A 17,082-nucleotide genomic window follows, 5' to 3' on the forward strand; every position below is an offset into this window, starting at 1 on the left:
TGATGTTAGAATTGGAAGGTAGATGCATGATGAAAATGATTTCAGAAGAAGCAGAAACAAATCCTTACCTTTCCATTTTAATGGTTTATAATTTTTACTGGAAATAGGAATTAATGGATAATTATACTGTACACTAGTTGTCTAAGCTGGAGCTAGAGATGTAAAATTTCTGGAAATTTTGAAGTCATATAAAACGTCTTTGGAAGAAAAAAATTCTGTTCCTCCTCCCCCCCCCCAAATTTTCAGTCCCCCCGCCCGAGGCATTTTATATGGTTTCAAAATTTGCCTAGAGATGGGGGGAAGGCCTGGGCAAAAAATGGAACAATTGGAGGGGAAAACAGTTTCCCCCCAATCCCCCCCCCAAAGCCATTCTATATGGCTTCAAAATTTCCAAAAATTTTGCATCTCTAGCTGGAGCCAGCTAAACATCCTTCTGAGCATGGGCTCCCTCAGCCTCCATTCTAACAGAGCTGTGATATAATAAGCTGGACCACATTTTATTGGTCCCTATGGAGGCCAGAGCAAACAGCATCCGTGTAGTAAGTACTTTGTGCTACCTGGCCACAAATGAGGATTGCACAGAACATCTCCACATCCTGCCTATGGGGTTATCTCCGTAGTAAACTACTCTGCACATTTCCAGCTGTGCAACACATGAACCACTCATCAGAGCAAGGCTATCAGAAATGAAAACAAATCAAAGTCTCTAGGAAGAATCAAAATTATGTGGAAGCAAATCCATGGAGATTTCTGACGCGGTATGAGCCCAATTCCCGTCATGGTATGAGACCACAACTGACCAAGTCACCTGATGGCACGTAAGCCTGTCTGATAACATGTCGCTGCAAACACAGTCTGTGGCTGCACACAGCCACAGCATACACGCTTTGTATGGTGTGATCATAATCTAGCCAATACTGAACGTTAGTAGTATCACATTTCTACAGAAGGGCACTGATGGAGTGAACTACATACTAAGATTTTGTCCAGTTGCACTCCAGTAAAATTAGTTCAATGATTTCTTTGTGCACAACCAAACCTGAAAAATTAACCCAAATGACATAGTGTGGCTAGCTATTTGACAAGCACTCTTTGAAAAAAAAGAAAGAACCTGTCCTTGGCCATTATCAGGTTACATCCCTATGGCTTGATCAACTAAAATCCCTCCTGTGAATCTTGCATGTATCCTCAAAAACCACAAGAACTTCTATTTCCAGTGGCTAGGTTGAACTAAGCTTCTTCATTCCACTTGCCTCTTTTCAATGTAGGATCAAGTTGAGGTTGATCCCACATATCAACACAAACTACCAAAAGAAGGTGTGGGTGGGGGGGGAGAGAGGAAGATTTGTGTGTGCATGTGTATTTGCAGTGGCATTGGGGGGGGGAATCCTAGGGAAAAAAGCAACCCCATGGCTGCTTCACATGAATGGCTGCTGGGCTGAGCACCCTGCACTTGCATTACAAGCAGCCACTATTTGCATGTGTGAATCAGAGCTAAGAGGGACAAGTTTCCATAATATAACCAGAAAGCTGCTCAATTTGTCCTCCTTTCAATTTCATGTCAATGTCGCCACAATGTTTGACAATGGCAGAGCAGGTGCTGTGCAGCTGCTGCTTAGCCCCCTTAAACTTGAAAACTCTCTGCTTAGCATGTGTCTCCATCTGCTTCCAATTCCTGACATAAGTTCTATGCACTAATTCTTGCATATTAATTAAGTCTTCCATAAAAAAAGAGAGAAAACACTCAGTTTCTTACCCAAACTGACACAGAGCTAAGCTGCACAGATAAAATCACTGAGCTGCATTTGAAATGAAGAACATTCCCCTCAAAGCAGAAGCATTATTTGACTACAATCTCTCCCCCACATAAGGCTGCTGCAGAGAAAAAAAAAAATTAAAAACTCAAAATAAGGCCACGGTACTCAGTCTTGCTCCAGGACTCTTAAGGTTTTTGTTTTGTTTGCTTTGTTTTTAACCTACATCCAGTTAGAACCTAAGAACAGGAGGAGTAGCTCAGTGGTTAGAAACCTGTGGCTGCAAAAAGCCAAGGGTTAGGAGCTCAAACCCCTCGTGGGCTTTCCAGGACAGAGGCCAGCTGAGATCACCCACAGCACGTGGAACTGGTGGGTTAATTGTCCTGCCACCTGTGTGTAGCCTTGGGGAAAGCTTCAAGGTCATAAATCACCACCAGAAAGAAGGTTTAGAACATCACTTCTGAGTGCTATATACACCTAGGGGAAAAAAAACCCTGGCCACCATAAGTTGAAATCAACTCAACTGCACACAATCAGTAGAAGTGTTGTTAAAATCCAAGTGTGCTACAGCCAGTGTATGTCCAGAGAACGGAGTCCAGGTATAGTATCTTAGATGAGAGAGGCCAGGCCTTTAAGCCACCCCCTTTGCTCTTGTGGCTTTCGCCCCCATCTTAGAAGCACACCATGTAATTGCAGGTAAACCGGTGGCGAGGCGTTCTTTCTTGGCTTTCCTTTACATATTCCATGGCTGACAGTTCTATCCAAAACCAGTCTCAGGGACCAATCCTGGTGAAGTTCTGTATGAAACCAACATCCCCATTCTTTGCAGAAGAAACTGCAACCATGACAAAGCCCAAGCAGTCTTAAGACAGAGGAGGGGATTTAAAGTACAGCAGGACCATGGTATCTTTACTCCTGCTAGTGCTGGAAATTTTACACACACACGCACGCACGCACGCACGCACGCACGCACGCACGCACGCACGTTTTTTAATTTAATATTTTCAGGCAATGGATAAGTGAAACTGCAGGTACTGATCCCGTGGATACAGCAGTCTTATTGTATAACTTTTCCTCTCCCTGCCCACAAATCAAAACATAATATACCCCTTTCAAGCTTCTAAATGCACTTCAAGGAAATTCTCTATTAACATCAATGGCAACTTATCTTGCAAACTTTCAGAGCTTCAGCTTCAGAGAGGGTGGTTTTTGCTGGGACCGTGGCAAGGACTAAGATAAAACTTCCACTTTAAAAAAAAACACCAAAAATATGCATGCTAACTGCATGAAAGCTATTTTTTGTTTCACCTAGTCTGGCCTTATCAACTCCCAGTGTAGTGTAATGGACAGAGTGAGGGATTAAGCCTTTGGTGAAGAGGGTTCAAATCCCCACTTGCCCATGGAAACTCTTTGTGGGAGGGGAACTGGTAAAACCACTCCTTAAATATCTCACCTTGAAAGATCTATTCGAGCTTTCCGACTTGGTAGCACAGAATAGAAGCACAGAGTCTGGCCTTACATAACCTCCAGAATAACACCAGTGGCTAGACCTAACCCCATTCCACCCATGGTCTGCCTGTCGACTTCCCACAGACATCAGGCCAGTCCTGCATAAACAAAGTGCAGAACCTGAAAGCCTCCGATCTGAACCAAAAAGACTCTTTTTATGTCCTTGTACTGCACACTGGGATATGCTTTGAATACCTTGACAATGTCACAACCCTGCATTTTCTCTCTATGCCCTCTTAATAGGTCCACAGTAGAGATGGGAGTGTTCGTATACAAATACGAATATCCCCGCACAGGTGGAAAAAATGATGGTCCAGCCCCATGGGGCTGGACTGTCCACTCATGATTTTGCCGCTACCGGCAGCTCCGCAGAGGCTTCCTATCGCACTGTTCTCTGCAATGGATTAGCCACTCTCCAACCTAGCAGAGAGGATTGTCATCCTGCCTCCTGCCAGGACTGGGTAATCGACTGCAGACAATGGCGCAATAGGAAGGTTCGACGACCTCACTTCAGTGGTGAAATCTTGAGTGGATTTCCACTTGTCATTTCCAACTGTGTGGGGATATTCGTACTGTATTTGTATATGAATACCCCATCTCTAGTCAATATGCAACACTGTGTCTTCCTGTTAGCCAGCCTAGCCCTTCTCGACCCTGCTAGATGCTTACATGACTTACCGAATGCTGGATCCTGCTCTTTAGAAAGCTCTTGGAAGAGCGCAGAGCATAGATACTGAAGATCCTACATCTGGTGCCCAGCCACCTTATTAAAAAGGATTGGGTGAAAGTACTGGGTCTGAGACCCTGGAATATCATTGCCAAGCAGAGTGGCCAATATTGCATTAGACAAACTGTATATTTAATATAATAAACTACTAGGTGTATTATTTGGTATAATATTGACCTGGTAGCTTCCTGTGTTCTTAAGTGGCCTGAAACAATTGTTTTCAAGTCTCGAGAACAAAACACTGTTGTTTAGTAATCTATGAAGAGGAGAAGCTGCTTGGGGTATAAGGATATCATGCTGCCAGCGTGTCATACAATTAATTTTATTTTTTCCTGAAATACCATAACTTCTGTAAGTACTACATGTCAATGTTTTTATGGATTACGAGGATTTTTTTTTTAAAAAAGACAATAGTTAGACAATTGTCCTTTCTTTCTCTCTAAATTTTCTAAGATTAATCAAGAATGCCTTCTTAGTACACTACAAGGGTCATGTACTCTCCAGAATCTGCCAGCTTACCTTACAGCACTGTTGAGAAGATACAAATAGTGAGGATGCAAATATATAATAATTTGCTCTCTGTTATATGTATATCTCAGTCCTCACCATTTCTATAAATAAATATATTAAAAATTATAAACTCTGACCATTTCTATATGAATACTTACATGCAAGGAACCCTTGAAGACGAAACTCACAAGGAGTTGAGGCTATCTTTAAAGCATGGTTTTAAATAGTACATGGCTATTTCAAATTTTAAATGTGCAATAAAGGCCCCATTAGGATGACAAACCTTGGACTACACTGTACAGGTGGCAAGAAGGAAACAGCGCAATATAGGGAAAAGTTCTTTGCCTGCACAAAACTTAAGTATGTAGGAGGCAAGGCTAGCCTTTTATTTGATACACCCTTTTCCATTTGAAAAGAACTTTTGTCAGTGGTGATAATGAGTGGAGGAACCTCCAGTCATCAGCCTCTTGCCTGCAGGGCAGTCATATACTAACCTCAGTATGTCGAACACAGTCGATCTCCTGGACCTCTTTGAGCTTAGTGGAGACACAGGAGAGGCCTTTCTCTGTTGCTGCTCCCATACTCCCTCTCCCACAGGAAGCCAGGCTGGCCCCATCTTTGCTCTCCTTCCACAAACAGGCAAAAATGTTTCTCTTCAGGCAGGCTTTTCTTTAGTGACTGATGGCGTGGGAGGGGTTGTTATATGGATGATTGGGCTTTGTTGCTTTTAATTACTTTAATTTTTATGGGCAATCATCTCACATTACTTAGTAGCCATATATTTCATGGCAACTATAACGTAACAAAGCAACTTAAATTATATTACAATCATCTTACTTATACAATATTTTGCCGCTTTATCTATATACCTGCTAATTTCATATGCTAATATACTTTAATTTATCCTCTAACCCATTTCTCATAATTATCTGTCCTAAAAGATTACAGACCAACAATCCAAATTATTTCCCACAGCATACTATGCACCTTGTGGCTTTTAAATGTGATTTTAGTATTGGTTTTATTTTCCGTTTTTTAGTATGATATTTGTTCAATCTTTTTCAGTATTTGTATATTCACTGTTGTTATTTTAATGATGTAAGCCGCCTTGGGTCCTTTTTTAAGGAGAAAGTCCGGGTAAAAATATTTTAAATAAATAAATGAAATTTGAGAGGATTGGAGAATTTGAGGATATTTAAAAGCTGCGGATGGCTCCCAATGATCCGCTCACTCGTAGTCCATGGGCCTGAAGTACTTCCTGCTCAGAAGATTCTGTCTCCTCAACTCAAACTCCTCTCTCCCTTTTTCCTTGTTCCAAATTTTTCCACCCTATACGGAAGGAACTTTTAGTAAAGGATGGGAAATGTGTGTGCATCAGTTTATCTGATTGTTTCACCTTCACCCTAATAGTGATTTGTTTCTGCTTCCACCTTCATAAAGAAAGAATACCGACCTTCTGGCCAAGAAAAGGACAGGTTATTTCCGCAGAAACCCTGAGCATATATCTGCGCTTCGAATGAGTCTAGCACTGGTTTTGCGTTATGGATGGGAACTTCTTAATCCCTTACGGATCCCATGAAAGGCTAGAAAGACTGTTTAGCAAACAGCAAGATTTTTCATTATTCAGATAGCAGAGGTCTTTTCGGTTGTACCGTCCATTCATTCAGGAAGTCTAAGAGGCGCATTTTCTTTTCTGATAGAACTGTGTTTGCTTGTGACAGGAGGGTTGTGTTAATGTCCTATAGAAAAGAAGTTTACGCTAAGCACAAAAGGTATCAGCACAACATCTTCCTCCAGCAAAGGCAGCAAGTGAGAAGGAGAAGCAATAAGCTAGCGCAGCACAAAAATCCCTCGTCTTGCTGGTGGAAAGATTGGCTCATTAGGGCTATGTTTCATGCTGTGCACCATGTAGGTGATGGCCCATATCTTAGCTGCTGGACCTTTGCAGACATTAAAGAAAGCCTACAGGCTGCCTACTGAGAACACAGAGCACCTTGCTTCTGGGAAACACTCATGCCTCATCATTATATGCTACTACATGTTCACAGCTGGAAGACATGCGGTGTCATTCACAGAGAAGCCATTAAGCTATGCCTCAGAAAAAAGGTGCCAAAAAAAAAAAAATAGTGAACAGGCAAAATCGGTACTTTTCTTTCGGAGTAATTATAATGTATACCACAAAGTAAAACAAGAAAGAACAACACGTTGTAACAAATGCAGAGTGAATCAACATTTGAAACAGATCTTGGGTTGGGAAAGGTGGGAGGGGAGGTTTCATCAGCCCATCAGTTTGGGCAGATGTAAAATTCAACACAATGCAATGATACAAACAGGAAGACACTTGCAATAAATGTTATGCAATATTAAGGCAATGGTGTTCCACCAGAAAGCATATTTTACATCCTGGTTTTCTTCTCATCTTTTCTTGGGCATATGATTCCAGTGCATATGAAATCAAGAGATAACTGCTCCTAGAGGAGGAGGAGGAGGAGGCAACCTGGTTTTTAGACCGAAAATATGACTTATGTTTTGCCCTTTATTTGAAAGGAAACGTTTAAGCAGCAGAATAAGTAAACAGACTTTGAACATCTCTTTAACTTTCTGCCAGATCATTTCTTCACCTACAATCCATTACCTATCCTGTAAGCCTTGATTTGGACCAGACCTCCTTCATATACCGGACTATTTTTTAGGGCTATACATTCCAATAACAACATGACCGCTGATTTAGAGAACAAGTCCTGATCATGTTTTCATAACACAGGAGCTTTTTCCAGGCTGTTTATCAGAATGCATTTGTTCTTGAAACATATGCAGCCCATAACAGGGTCTGGAGGCAGGCACCTACGCGAACACACTGCAGAAGCAAAGCAGGCCACAACCTGGTCAGTTTCTTACGTGGTGATCCCAGGCAGTCCCCCATGCAGCTGCCCTATACCTCTTGAAGGAAATGTGGGACAAAAAGAGGAATAAACAATAATAAAAATCCAAGTTTTGCTACCGCTGCAGATATATAATTGTGGGTGACAGAGTTTGAGGATTTTGTCATGGCCGGGTACTCTGGGGCTCACATTGGGGCTCTGCTCTTCACTTCAGAGGAGGACGCTGGTATGAGCCCTCGGTGCTCAGCGTGCACAGGTGCCCTCCCTCCACTGAGAAATATTCAGCAGCCTACCCATTTAAGAGCGTGATTTGCATGCTGGAATTCTGTAGAGCTTTACAATATGAAAAGAGAAAGAACAGTGGTCCATAACCAAAGTTAAGAGTGATTGTAAGCTTATGGTCCAAGATTGCCCTGTTGTCGCTTATAGAGAGACCCACATGCAGCCGCGGGGCCTTCTCTCCATTAGACAGAAGGCAAACAACCACACTTAGGTTGTAATCCTATATCCAGGTACTTGCGCCTAAGAATTAGTTGGGACCTACTTCCACTAGGCATATACGGAGTTGAACTGTTCAGGATTGGACTTTATATGGTGCTAGGCTGCATTTACAGAAGAAAGAACTGTGCCAACAGGCTGTATAATGTATTTTAAAATATCTGGTATCCTGCTCTTCAGATAAATACAATTTACTTGGAATTTAAACAACTGTGCAAGTAGTGGGACTGCTCCTGAGACTGTTACAGAACCCTCTGAATAATAATAACCTTTGAACTGCAGAGCTGGAAGGGACCTTATGGATCATTTGAGTCCAGCCCCTCTCAAAGAGGTACAGATGGGGATTTGAACTCCCAACATCTGCCTAAGCCGCAGAGCTATTCAGCAGTTCACCACAGCAGGTCCAGAACATGGAGGCCTGGTTGCTGAGTGGAAGGAATACATATCAATGTCGCTCCCCAATTCTGGCCACCTTACTTTGGTTACCTGTCCGTTTCTGTGGCAGCTCCAAGGTGATGGTGTTAACCTACAAAGGCCATTTGGGACCTCAGTACCTGGCAGAAAGCCTACTTCCAAATGGATCTGCCTGTCCTACAAGAACATGCCAACAGGTTGGCTGAGGGAGAAGACGAGAAACTGGGTCTTCACCGTGTATTTTAACCGTATTGTTTTAATTTTACTATTATTATTTTTTTGATTGGCTGTATTCTGTGTTTTAGCCATGTTTATTGTGCATTTTTTGTAAATCACCCCAAGTGGCCTTTGGCCAGATGGGTGGTATAAAAAGGAAAAAACAAATGAATCAATAAATAATATAAATAAATAGTTCTGACTATATTTTAATCAGCCATCACCCATGCCACATGGCGAATCAGTACTTAAACTGGGAAGAAAGGAGGGAATGGATTGAAAAACCACAATCAACTATGATGGGGTGGGAAAGTGAAGATCCTGTTGGGGGAACACAACACATTAAGCAGTCCTCCAAATCTGGCTTTGTCATAATTCCAGATCCAGCTGTTACAAGCAATAAAAGAGCAAGTTTATTATGCACTTACAGGCGTATTGGACTGTTCAGTGAGCTTCTGCTCCCACATCTTCAGGCGTCTCTCCCGTTCCTTTAGCTCCTGCTCCTTAAAGCTCAGATCACGTTCCAATTTCTTTAGCCTCTCCAAAGTTGCCTCTATTTCACATCTGCACAGAGATAATTCGTTAAGTTGTGCCTTTTCCTGACAAGTACAAATTGTTCATAAATTTTTATCCATATGAATATTAATTAAATAAGGAAGGGTAAAAAGCACAGTAGTAAGTCAAGCAGGACATTTAATTACCACCAAAGCAGGGTGTTGTGTTTTTTTTTGAACAAAGCAGAAACTATTTGCACTTTGAGAATAAAGCCTAAAGGTAGAGAGCTTTAAGAATAAAAGTGAGGGCTTCAATCTCTCTCTCTCTCTGTGTGTGTGTGTGTGTGTTGAAGAATTACATTTTGATTCAATGCACTTCAGATGCATCTACACATACAGCAAAATTAAACAGATTTAAGCTGCACAATTTCATGGACTGGGTGGTGGATCCTACTTTTGAACACTGTCACACTTGATAAACAAATGTTTTTGCACATATGAAGCAGGATTCTAGCGTAAGCGGACTGTGATCACAACACAAATTCCGCTGGCAGAAAGGCCCCATGGTTCAATTCATGGCCTATCCCTTGGTTCTAAGCCAATCTATATGCTAGTCTTCTATTTGCAATGTAGGGGGTGGGTGGGGGTGCCATGTCGGTCTGTTGCAACAAAAACAAGGCATCGTGTAGCCTCTGAAAGACTAGAAGGTTTTTATCTGGCATAAGGTTTCAGGGACTGTAAGCTTTATCGTGCATCACTGAAGAAGTGGGGCCACAGTCCATGAGAGCTTCTGCCCAATAAAAAAATAGTTAATCTTAAAGAGGCCACAAGACTCCTTTTTGTTCCCTTGGAAGGAGCTTTTAACATAGAGAAGCTCTCGAGTGTGAACACCCAGACACAAACACATACCAGTAACCTGAAGTACTCCAGACAATTTTAATACCTCATTTTGTCATGACCTCCCTCCTCCCACCATGCCACTAAAATGTACATAGATGTATACATATTTCAGGAGTATAAGATGGTAGAAACCTGAGAGGAAAAGAGAAAGCAGCCTTTAACTGTCACTGCTCCTCTGCTTTGACACAGAAAGACTCCTTGCAACCAAACCGTTAGCATGTACTAGACAAGGATCATTCCTTTCTAGAGGGTAAACATTGTAGCTTGAAAATAATTTTGTCCTTCTTGAAAAAAATGAGTCTAGGTTGGCATTCAAAGTGAAGTAAAGCTGCTTCACACGTTTTCATAAACTAGTTTTATTTTTATTTTTTTAATAGAAATAAAATAATAATCTGAAGCTCAAAATTATTATTTTATTTTGCAACGGTAAACCACTCCTTGAACAATCTCACACACCTCAAAAACCCTACAATGGGTTGCTGTAAGTCAAAACTGACTTGACAGCATATAATAAAAAATACTCTACATATTACATTGTAAAATGATATTATTTCTAGCCCTCATGTCCACTATCTAGTAAACCTCTGTGCCCAGTAGTTATTTTTCACTTCCTTTAAATGAAGAAACTCTTGATAAGGGTTGTTGTTGTTGTTGTTTTTTGCTTAACACTACGTCTCTGTCTCTTCACATGGTCAGGACACCAGAATTTGTTGCTGTGCTTTCTACTACTTTGGTAGAAAAGACGTCTGACAGAGACAGCCATGAATCAATGTCAATCCAGTGCCAACCTCTTGTTGTGCCTGAATTACATGCCTGACATGAAAACGACCCATGACTGTCAACAGCAATGGCCTTGGAAAGAAATGTCAAAGGTTCTTGACATGCAATAGATTGCATTAGCTGAGCTCCAGTGTTGCCAAGCAAAATACAGCGATCCTTTTAATAATCTTTTCTACGCCCTTGATCCAAATGTAATTCTAGGGGTTTAACTACACATGATGAGAGACATAGGACTGCTGTCACTCTGTGTTCCTTTTTTTCCTCTTTGTCATAATGCCTGGGAAAACATAATGTGTGACATAACATGTCTTATGAATGTTGTCCTGCCAACGCAGCCAGGAGACATGAAGATGAGATGCTGCAACGTACTGTGTGCCAATGTCATGATGTACCTTATGCTGGAGTGACTCAGATCAGTAGAAAAATAAAGATATGTGGAAGAGGTAGTAAAGAAGCAGAGCAGAAGACCTAGTTCTTAACCCATAAATTCTGCACTGCAACAAACTAACAGAATATAAACTGAAGGATCAAACTGGATTGCTGCTTGGGGCAGGACATTGTGTTTCAGATGTCATGATCAACTTGCAGAGGTAATAGTTTTGCATCTTCTAATGATTCAGCAACTTCAAGCAATTCAGGAGATCAACTGGGTAATAATTCCTTTGCCGTTTTATATACAACTGTAATATCTACCACAAAATAAACCAGTTGTAATATTGTAGAGAATAAAAAAATAAGTCTACTATGTTGCTTTTATCTGCACAACATGTGTCCATCCATTTAAAATGTTGTAAAGATGCCATCCATTTTCAAAAATTTCTGCCCCTGGTAACAACAGCTTTCTGTACATCAGAATCATACATTATCTCCCTTTATTAAGCAAAACTTCTTTATAAGGCAAGGCAAGGCTGTGAAAAACAACTGTATTAATTTTTTAAAAGTATAATAAAACAGTGTAATTTAATTGAAGGCTTCTGTTCATTGCCCAGTTAATGAGTCTGTTCCTCCACAAGTGTAGCAATTTACATTTAATATTGCTGGTCATGTGTTTTCACTTCATTACAATATTCTTGCAGATTAATACTAATTTGTTTTTCCACAATCCAGCTTACTCTGCTATTACAATGTATAAGGAGTTTATAGTGAAATACATAAAAATATTGTTTTGCATGTATTGATCTTCATTGACTTTTTTAAAAAACTGTTTTACACACCAAAGCTAGCCCATGTTTCTGTTGCAAATGGGGGGAAAAAAGAGAAAATTAAATTTAAAAACAAATCAAGTAAAGCATCAGCTCCACAGTCAGGAAGTACTCTTCGACCTTGCGTTATCCCAGGACTCCCTGATGGCGGCTGCATGGAGACGTGCTTTTATGTAACTTAGTTTAACGTGACAGCTGAAAAACCTTTCTGAGCCAGTCTGACGGACTTAGCTCATGGCTTCATTACTTTAGCTGATATCCAAATGCTTAGCATAGTAACTAATGGGACTTGCAGAGGAGTCTAACTCACTATGTAAATCCCCACTGATTCAATAGGCCTACTTTAGTTGAGTTCTGATGTACTATGCTAAGCAAGAGGATTTCAGCCATTGTGATTTGACTACTGCAGTGTGCTCTACATACAAATGCGGCAACTAAGCTGCTTTTTGGGATGTGGTCACAAGACACTACTATTCTAATTCTACATTATTCTTTCCACGGTGGTGGGAACCGCTTTCCATACCCTGGTCAAGGTGTTGTTTTACAGCCCTAAGTAGCTTGAAGATTGGCTAGGGATCCCCCCAACTAGCCTTAGCCAGTTTCACAAAGATGGAACTGTCTGGAGGCTAGAATCTTCGGGGGGGGGGTTCACTTGAGGATACTATTGCCTGGGGAGGCCTGCCTCATAGGCATCTTGCACCAGCAATTCCCCTGTGTAGGGGAATGCAATCCTATTCAGTATCAACCCTTGTTGCTTTCAGTGTGAAGACCACAAAGAGGCATCTTTTCCATCTGGTTGTTTAAACCACTGGTTCTTAACCTTGGGTTACTCAGGAGTTTTGGACTGCAACTCCCAGAAGCCTTCACCACCAGCTGTCCTGACTGGGGTTTCTGGGAGTTGCAGTTCAAAAGCATCCGAGTAACAAAGGTTAAGAACCACTGGTTTAAACTGCTTGAACAATTGCGATGATTTCAATGGTTTTATTCTTAAACTGCTTTTATTGTTTGCTAGCTACCTTGGCTGCACTTGATTTTTTTTTTAAATAGATGAGGTTGGTTAAAAATGCATTATTTAAAAAAAAAAACACCAGAACAAAACAAGTGAATTATTCTACATTTAATCACCATTTTAACAAAGCTCCTAGTATGCAGAAGAGCCTTTGCAACCAAAGAGGCAGGCAGGAACTGAGCTCTTTGGCTCTAGTCCCTTCTTTTATCAAATATGACATTCTTAAATATAATTTAAACCTTACTGGGCTGTGACCCAATAAAAATAATTCATATGGATGAAATGCATGTAGGCCTCATCCTAGAAATTATTCCTGTAGGGCAGTGGTCCCCCAACATTTTTGGGGCCGCTGACTGGCGGGGGGAGAGTGAGCTCCATGTGTGGGGGGGGCCGGGGCACCCCCACGCTCATGCGGTGGTCGTGTTGCTCCTGTGGGGGCGTGTTGCACATGCACACAAGTGCAACACGCCCCCCCAGGTGTGACATGCCCCTGTGAGCATGACACGCCTCCACGAGCGTGACATGCCCCCCATGTGAGCGTGACATGCCTTCCACGTGTATGCAGGGTGTGTGTGGAGATCAGTGTCCACGGCCCAGTTCCGGCAGGCCCACAGACCAGCACTGGGACATGGACTGGGGGTTGACGACCCCTGCTCTAGGGAACTGAAAATCTATCTAATTTAAATTCAAAATATAAATATCATCTCATTGAGAAGATCTGTTCTTCCCCATTTCAAGGATGCAGAATTAAAACTCTCCCTGGAACATTCAGCAAGCTATATTCTAAATAGGGATGGACCCTTGGGTTAACACAAGTGGGAGGAAACGTGAAAGAGGATCTGGCTTTCACTTTTGTGTTCTTTTATTTATTTCCAAAAGACACCTTCTAAAATACAAATGCTTTGTGTTAATAAAAAAACAGGGGACATGTTTCCCTCTTTTGTTTAAAATCTTCAATCAAATGGTATGACAAAAGCTGTTGTCGGCAGCCAATCAGAATGTCTCAAGGGAAGCGGAAAGTTTACAAAAAGGCCTGGCTTGGTTGTTGGATCCTAGTGGGATTACTCTAAATCTAGGATCCTGCCTTGACTCTTAATCATGTGGCAAATCTCTCCCTCTCACTCCTCTCAGGTGACATGAAGACCTGATGTGTGTTGTGTATGCCTGTGTGTAAAAACCATCTACAGGGAAATTTTGGAAACAGTAGAGGAGGAGGAGGAGTATGCTTGAGGCAAGGGAGGTGAAGAAAACAAGAAAGTAGGAAGAAATGGCCAATACAGACTCATTGCTACTGCCTGGAGTCTCAGAGTGAGGAAGCGCAAGCAGCACGCAGAAATGGTAATAACTTTCTCTCCTTATCTCCTTTTGTTTTCAAGAAAGCAGGGTAAGCAGTGAAGGAAGTGGGAAAGGAATGGGCATGCTTTTTTTCTACAACACTTCAGGCTCCATCATCTGCCACCATCTGCCAGCAGTTTTGGCTATGTATCTTCTAGGTTCCGGTGTGCTGCGCTGCTTGTGAGTTCCTTCCTAGCAGCCTCCATCTTGTGCTGTCTTACTGCCTGTGCCTCTGTTGTGGTTGGCTGTATTGTCACCTTTTTCACCTCGTCTGATTCTCCTTGTCTCTGCTTTTTTTGAATCGTTTGTACAGGTTTTTAAGGCTTTTTTTAAAAAACTACTAGCACTCCTGAAATGAATCGGGGAAAACAAAACAAAAGAACATGAAAGAAGCAATCCCTTTCAGGTTTAATGAAAGGAAATGTGCATGAAAGACACAAAAATGAAAGAAGCAGCCCACTCCTGGGGAAAAAAACATATATATATATATATATATATATATATATATATATATATATATATATATATTTCTTTTAACCATGCAGACACGCAACCTTAAAGGTCACTTTTCTCTCTTTGGGTCTCTTAATTTATTAAACAACCTCAGATATCAGCTGTTATTTTAAAAATTACCCAACACATTACAAAATACCTTTTAATCCTGTCTAAGGCATGTGCAACTGGACAGTTATCAAAATGCACCAGTAGAGTATGGCCCCATTTTTATGTCATTTGTGTCTCCTGCACCACTTCTTTCTGCATTTCTAGATAACCATCACTACATGTTACTCTCCTCTCCTTTTCTGATTCAGACTATGCTGTGTTTCTCTTGTGTTCTTCTTAGATGAAAGCTCCCGATCTCCTGCAGCACCATTTATCAGGCACTAGGCTTTTGTGGGGCTTTTATAAGACTCATTCTAACAACTGTTGATGCAATACGGAAAGCAGATCAGGGGAAATGTTACACACCGAATGCACCATCTGTTCAATGTGGCCTTTCATTTGATTTATGGACAGAAAATTCGAGTATCAATTACAGAATGGCCTAATAAAACACTTTGAAAATGTAGAGATTTGTTTGATAGCATGAGGTTTGGCTCAAAAAGTTTTCTAGAAGTTGGCTTGCCAAGTGTGTGGTACAGCTACATCTTTAGCCTTCTGTGGCGATGAGAAGGCCAAGGTTTTGCATGCACCTCTATAGGCACACTCATGTTCAAATAGTGAGCTGACGCCAGCATATTAGGAAAATGTCAAAAATGTAGGGTATCAAAAATTAGGAAAACGCCATAAACTAAGAGGACTTGACTCAAGTATTAGACAATATCCAAATCCAGTTGGGAATTTAAGCACAGAATTGCCTAAACTCAACTGTTACGTCTCAGTAGAATAGAGCTACTGAATCAAGGTGCTTCCATAGGTGTTAACAAGTCCCATTCAATCACTGGGTCTCAACTTATTGGGCCAAAAAAGTGGATTTATCCCATGGGGAATACATAATTTTCACTACATGCCAGACAACAATGAACCCTTAGAATAAGCATACAGTATAAGGCAAGCCCAGGGAGGGCTTGGGGGTCAAATCTGCGCACTCAGTCCCCTCCATAAGGCAGATGGGCAGTTCCAGGTTTGTTCTTTAAATTGAGGGTGTAGGGTTGAGCGGTCTTAGGGAAGCTTCCTGGTCAGTAAAATGAAAGCTGTTGTTCCAGGAGCACAAAATCACCATTTTTTGGTTGTTTAAAATAGATTACTCCCCCTCCCCCCCGCCGCCTGCTTGGGACTGGGTTCTTGGGGACCCTTCGAGACTGCAATACACCCAGCTCCATCACAGATGCAAAGAGCCATAGGATCAGGCTTTTATCCTTGAAATCTAACCAATGTATGAAAGAAACACCCAGGCCAAGAAGGAAGAAAAGAAGTCTTCCTACAGGTACTCTTTAATTCTCAACACCCCCCATCCAAACAAACCTGCAGCATTTCCTTTTTCTAATAAGATATGCTTCTGGCATCTCTGTCTGTCTGTCTGCCTGTCTATTGATCTATGGAGGTACAAAGACTGCAACCCTACATTAATGTTATAGGAAACAAGTCTAATCAGTGGGATTTACTTTCAAAAACACATGCTAGGGATTCCTATGATTATACTGTAGTAACTGTGGAGTGTTATCTCTAGTGCAGTTCTACGCTTTCATCAGGAGATGGCGCAATCCATTGTGCTCTTCTAGTTTCAATGCTGCGGGTCATTTGCTGCCATACTCTGCTGAGTCAGTGGAAGAATAATGTCAGTTCTAAAACAAGCTATTTATACTTGTGTCATGTGACTTGGCTCAAACTTCCTACCTTGTGCTCACTTTTTCCACCCATGCAATAAAATTCTCTGGTTATCTTTTCACTTCTGAAGTTCTCTTAGGTTTAGGATGTTTTTGTTTGAATAGCTCTTCTTTTCATAACCTCGCATTTGCTTACTTATTTTTACTTCTTTAGAGCCCTTTAATTTTCTTGCATGTTTTCAATCGCTTTCTTTAAAGTGGCAAGCCCCAAAGAGTTCAGTACGCTACCAAATTCTGCTCTGCGCTGACCTGGAGTGTGGCCAAGGATTCTAAATTTAGACGACTGCAAAGTCCGCCTGGTTACATTCCCTTGCTTCCACGGGTCCATTTTCAATAGCCCTTCAACGCACTCTAGTCTGAGCTGTTCCAAATGTTGCACAGAGATTTAAGGGCACTTTCAAAACGGACCCCAAGGGTGCCTTTTGCATGCTTGTTTGGCAGTAAAAACAGCACAGCCTGAGAAATGCTTGTTTTTCTGCAAAGAGAAAAGCCATCTTCAGCTGAAGCACAACGCTTATGAGTATC

The 17,082-nt window shown here is 41.4% G+C and overlaps 1 protein-coding gene across 4 annotated transcripts in view; it reads right to left on the reverse strand.

Annotated features, from left to right (window-relative positions):
* MAP3K20 (mitogen-activated protein kinase kinase kinase 20) overlaps nucleotides 1-17,082 on the reverse strand; it is a 139,272-nt gene that overhangs the window by 46,955 nt on the left and 75,235 nt on the right. For all 4 annotated transcript variants that reach the window (XM_072980167.2, XM_020810968.3, XM_020810969.3 and 1 more), the window contains exon 11: nucleotides 8,939-9,074. In XM_072980167.2, coding sequence (XP_072836268.1) covers nucleotides 8,939-9,074 — 136 coding nt within the window. The remainder of the gene's footprint in view (nucleotides 1-8,938; nucleotides 9,075-17,082) is intronic.

This window comes from Pogona vitticeps, chromosome 1 (genome assembly GCF_051106095.1).
Source record: "Pogona vitticeps strain Pit_001003342236 chromosome 1, PviZW2.1, whole genome shotgun sequence".
Lineage (NCBI taxonomy): Eukaryota > Metazoa > Chordata > Lepidosauria > Squamata > Agamidae > Pogona > Pogona vitticeps.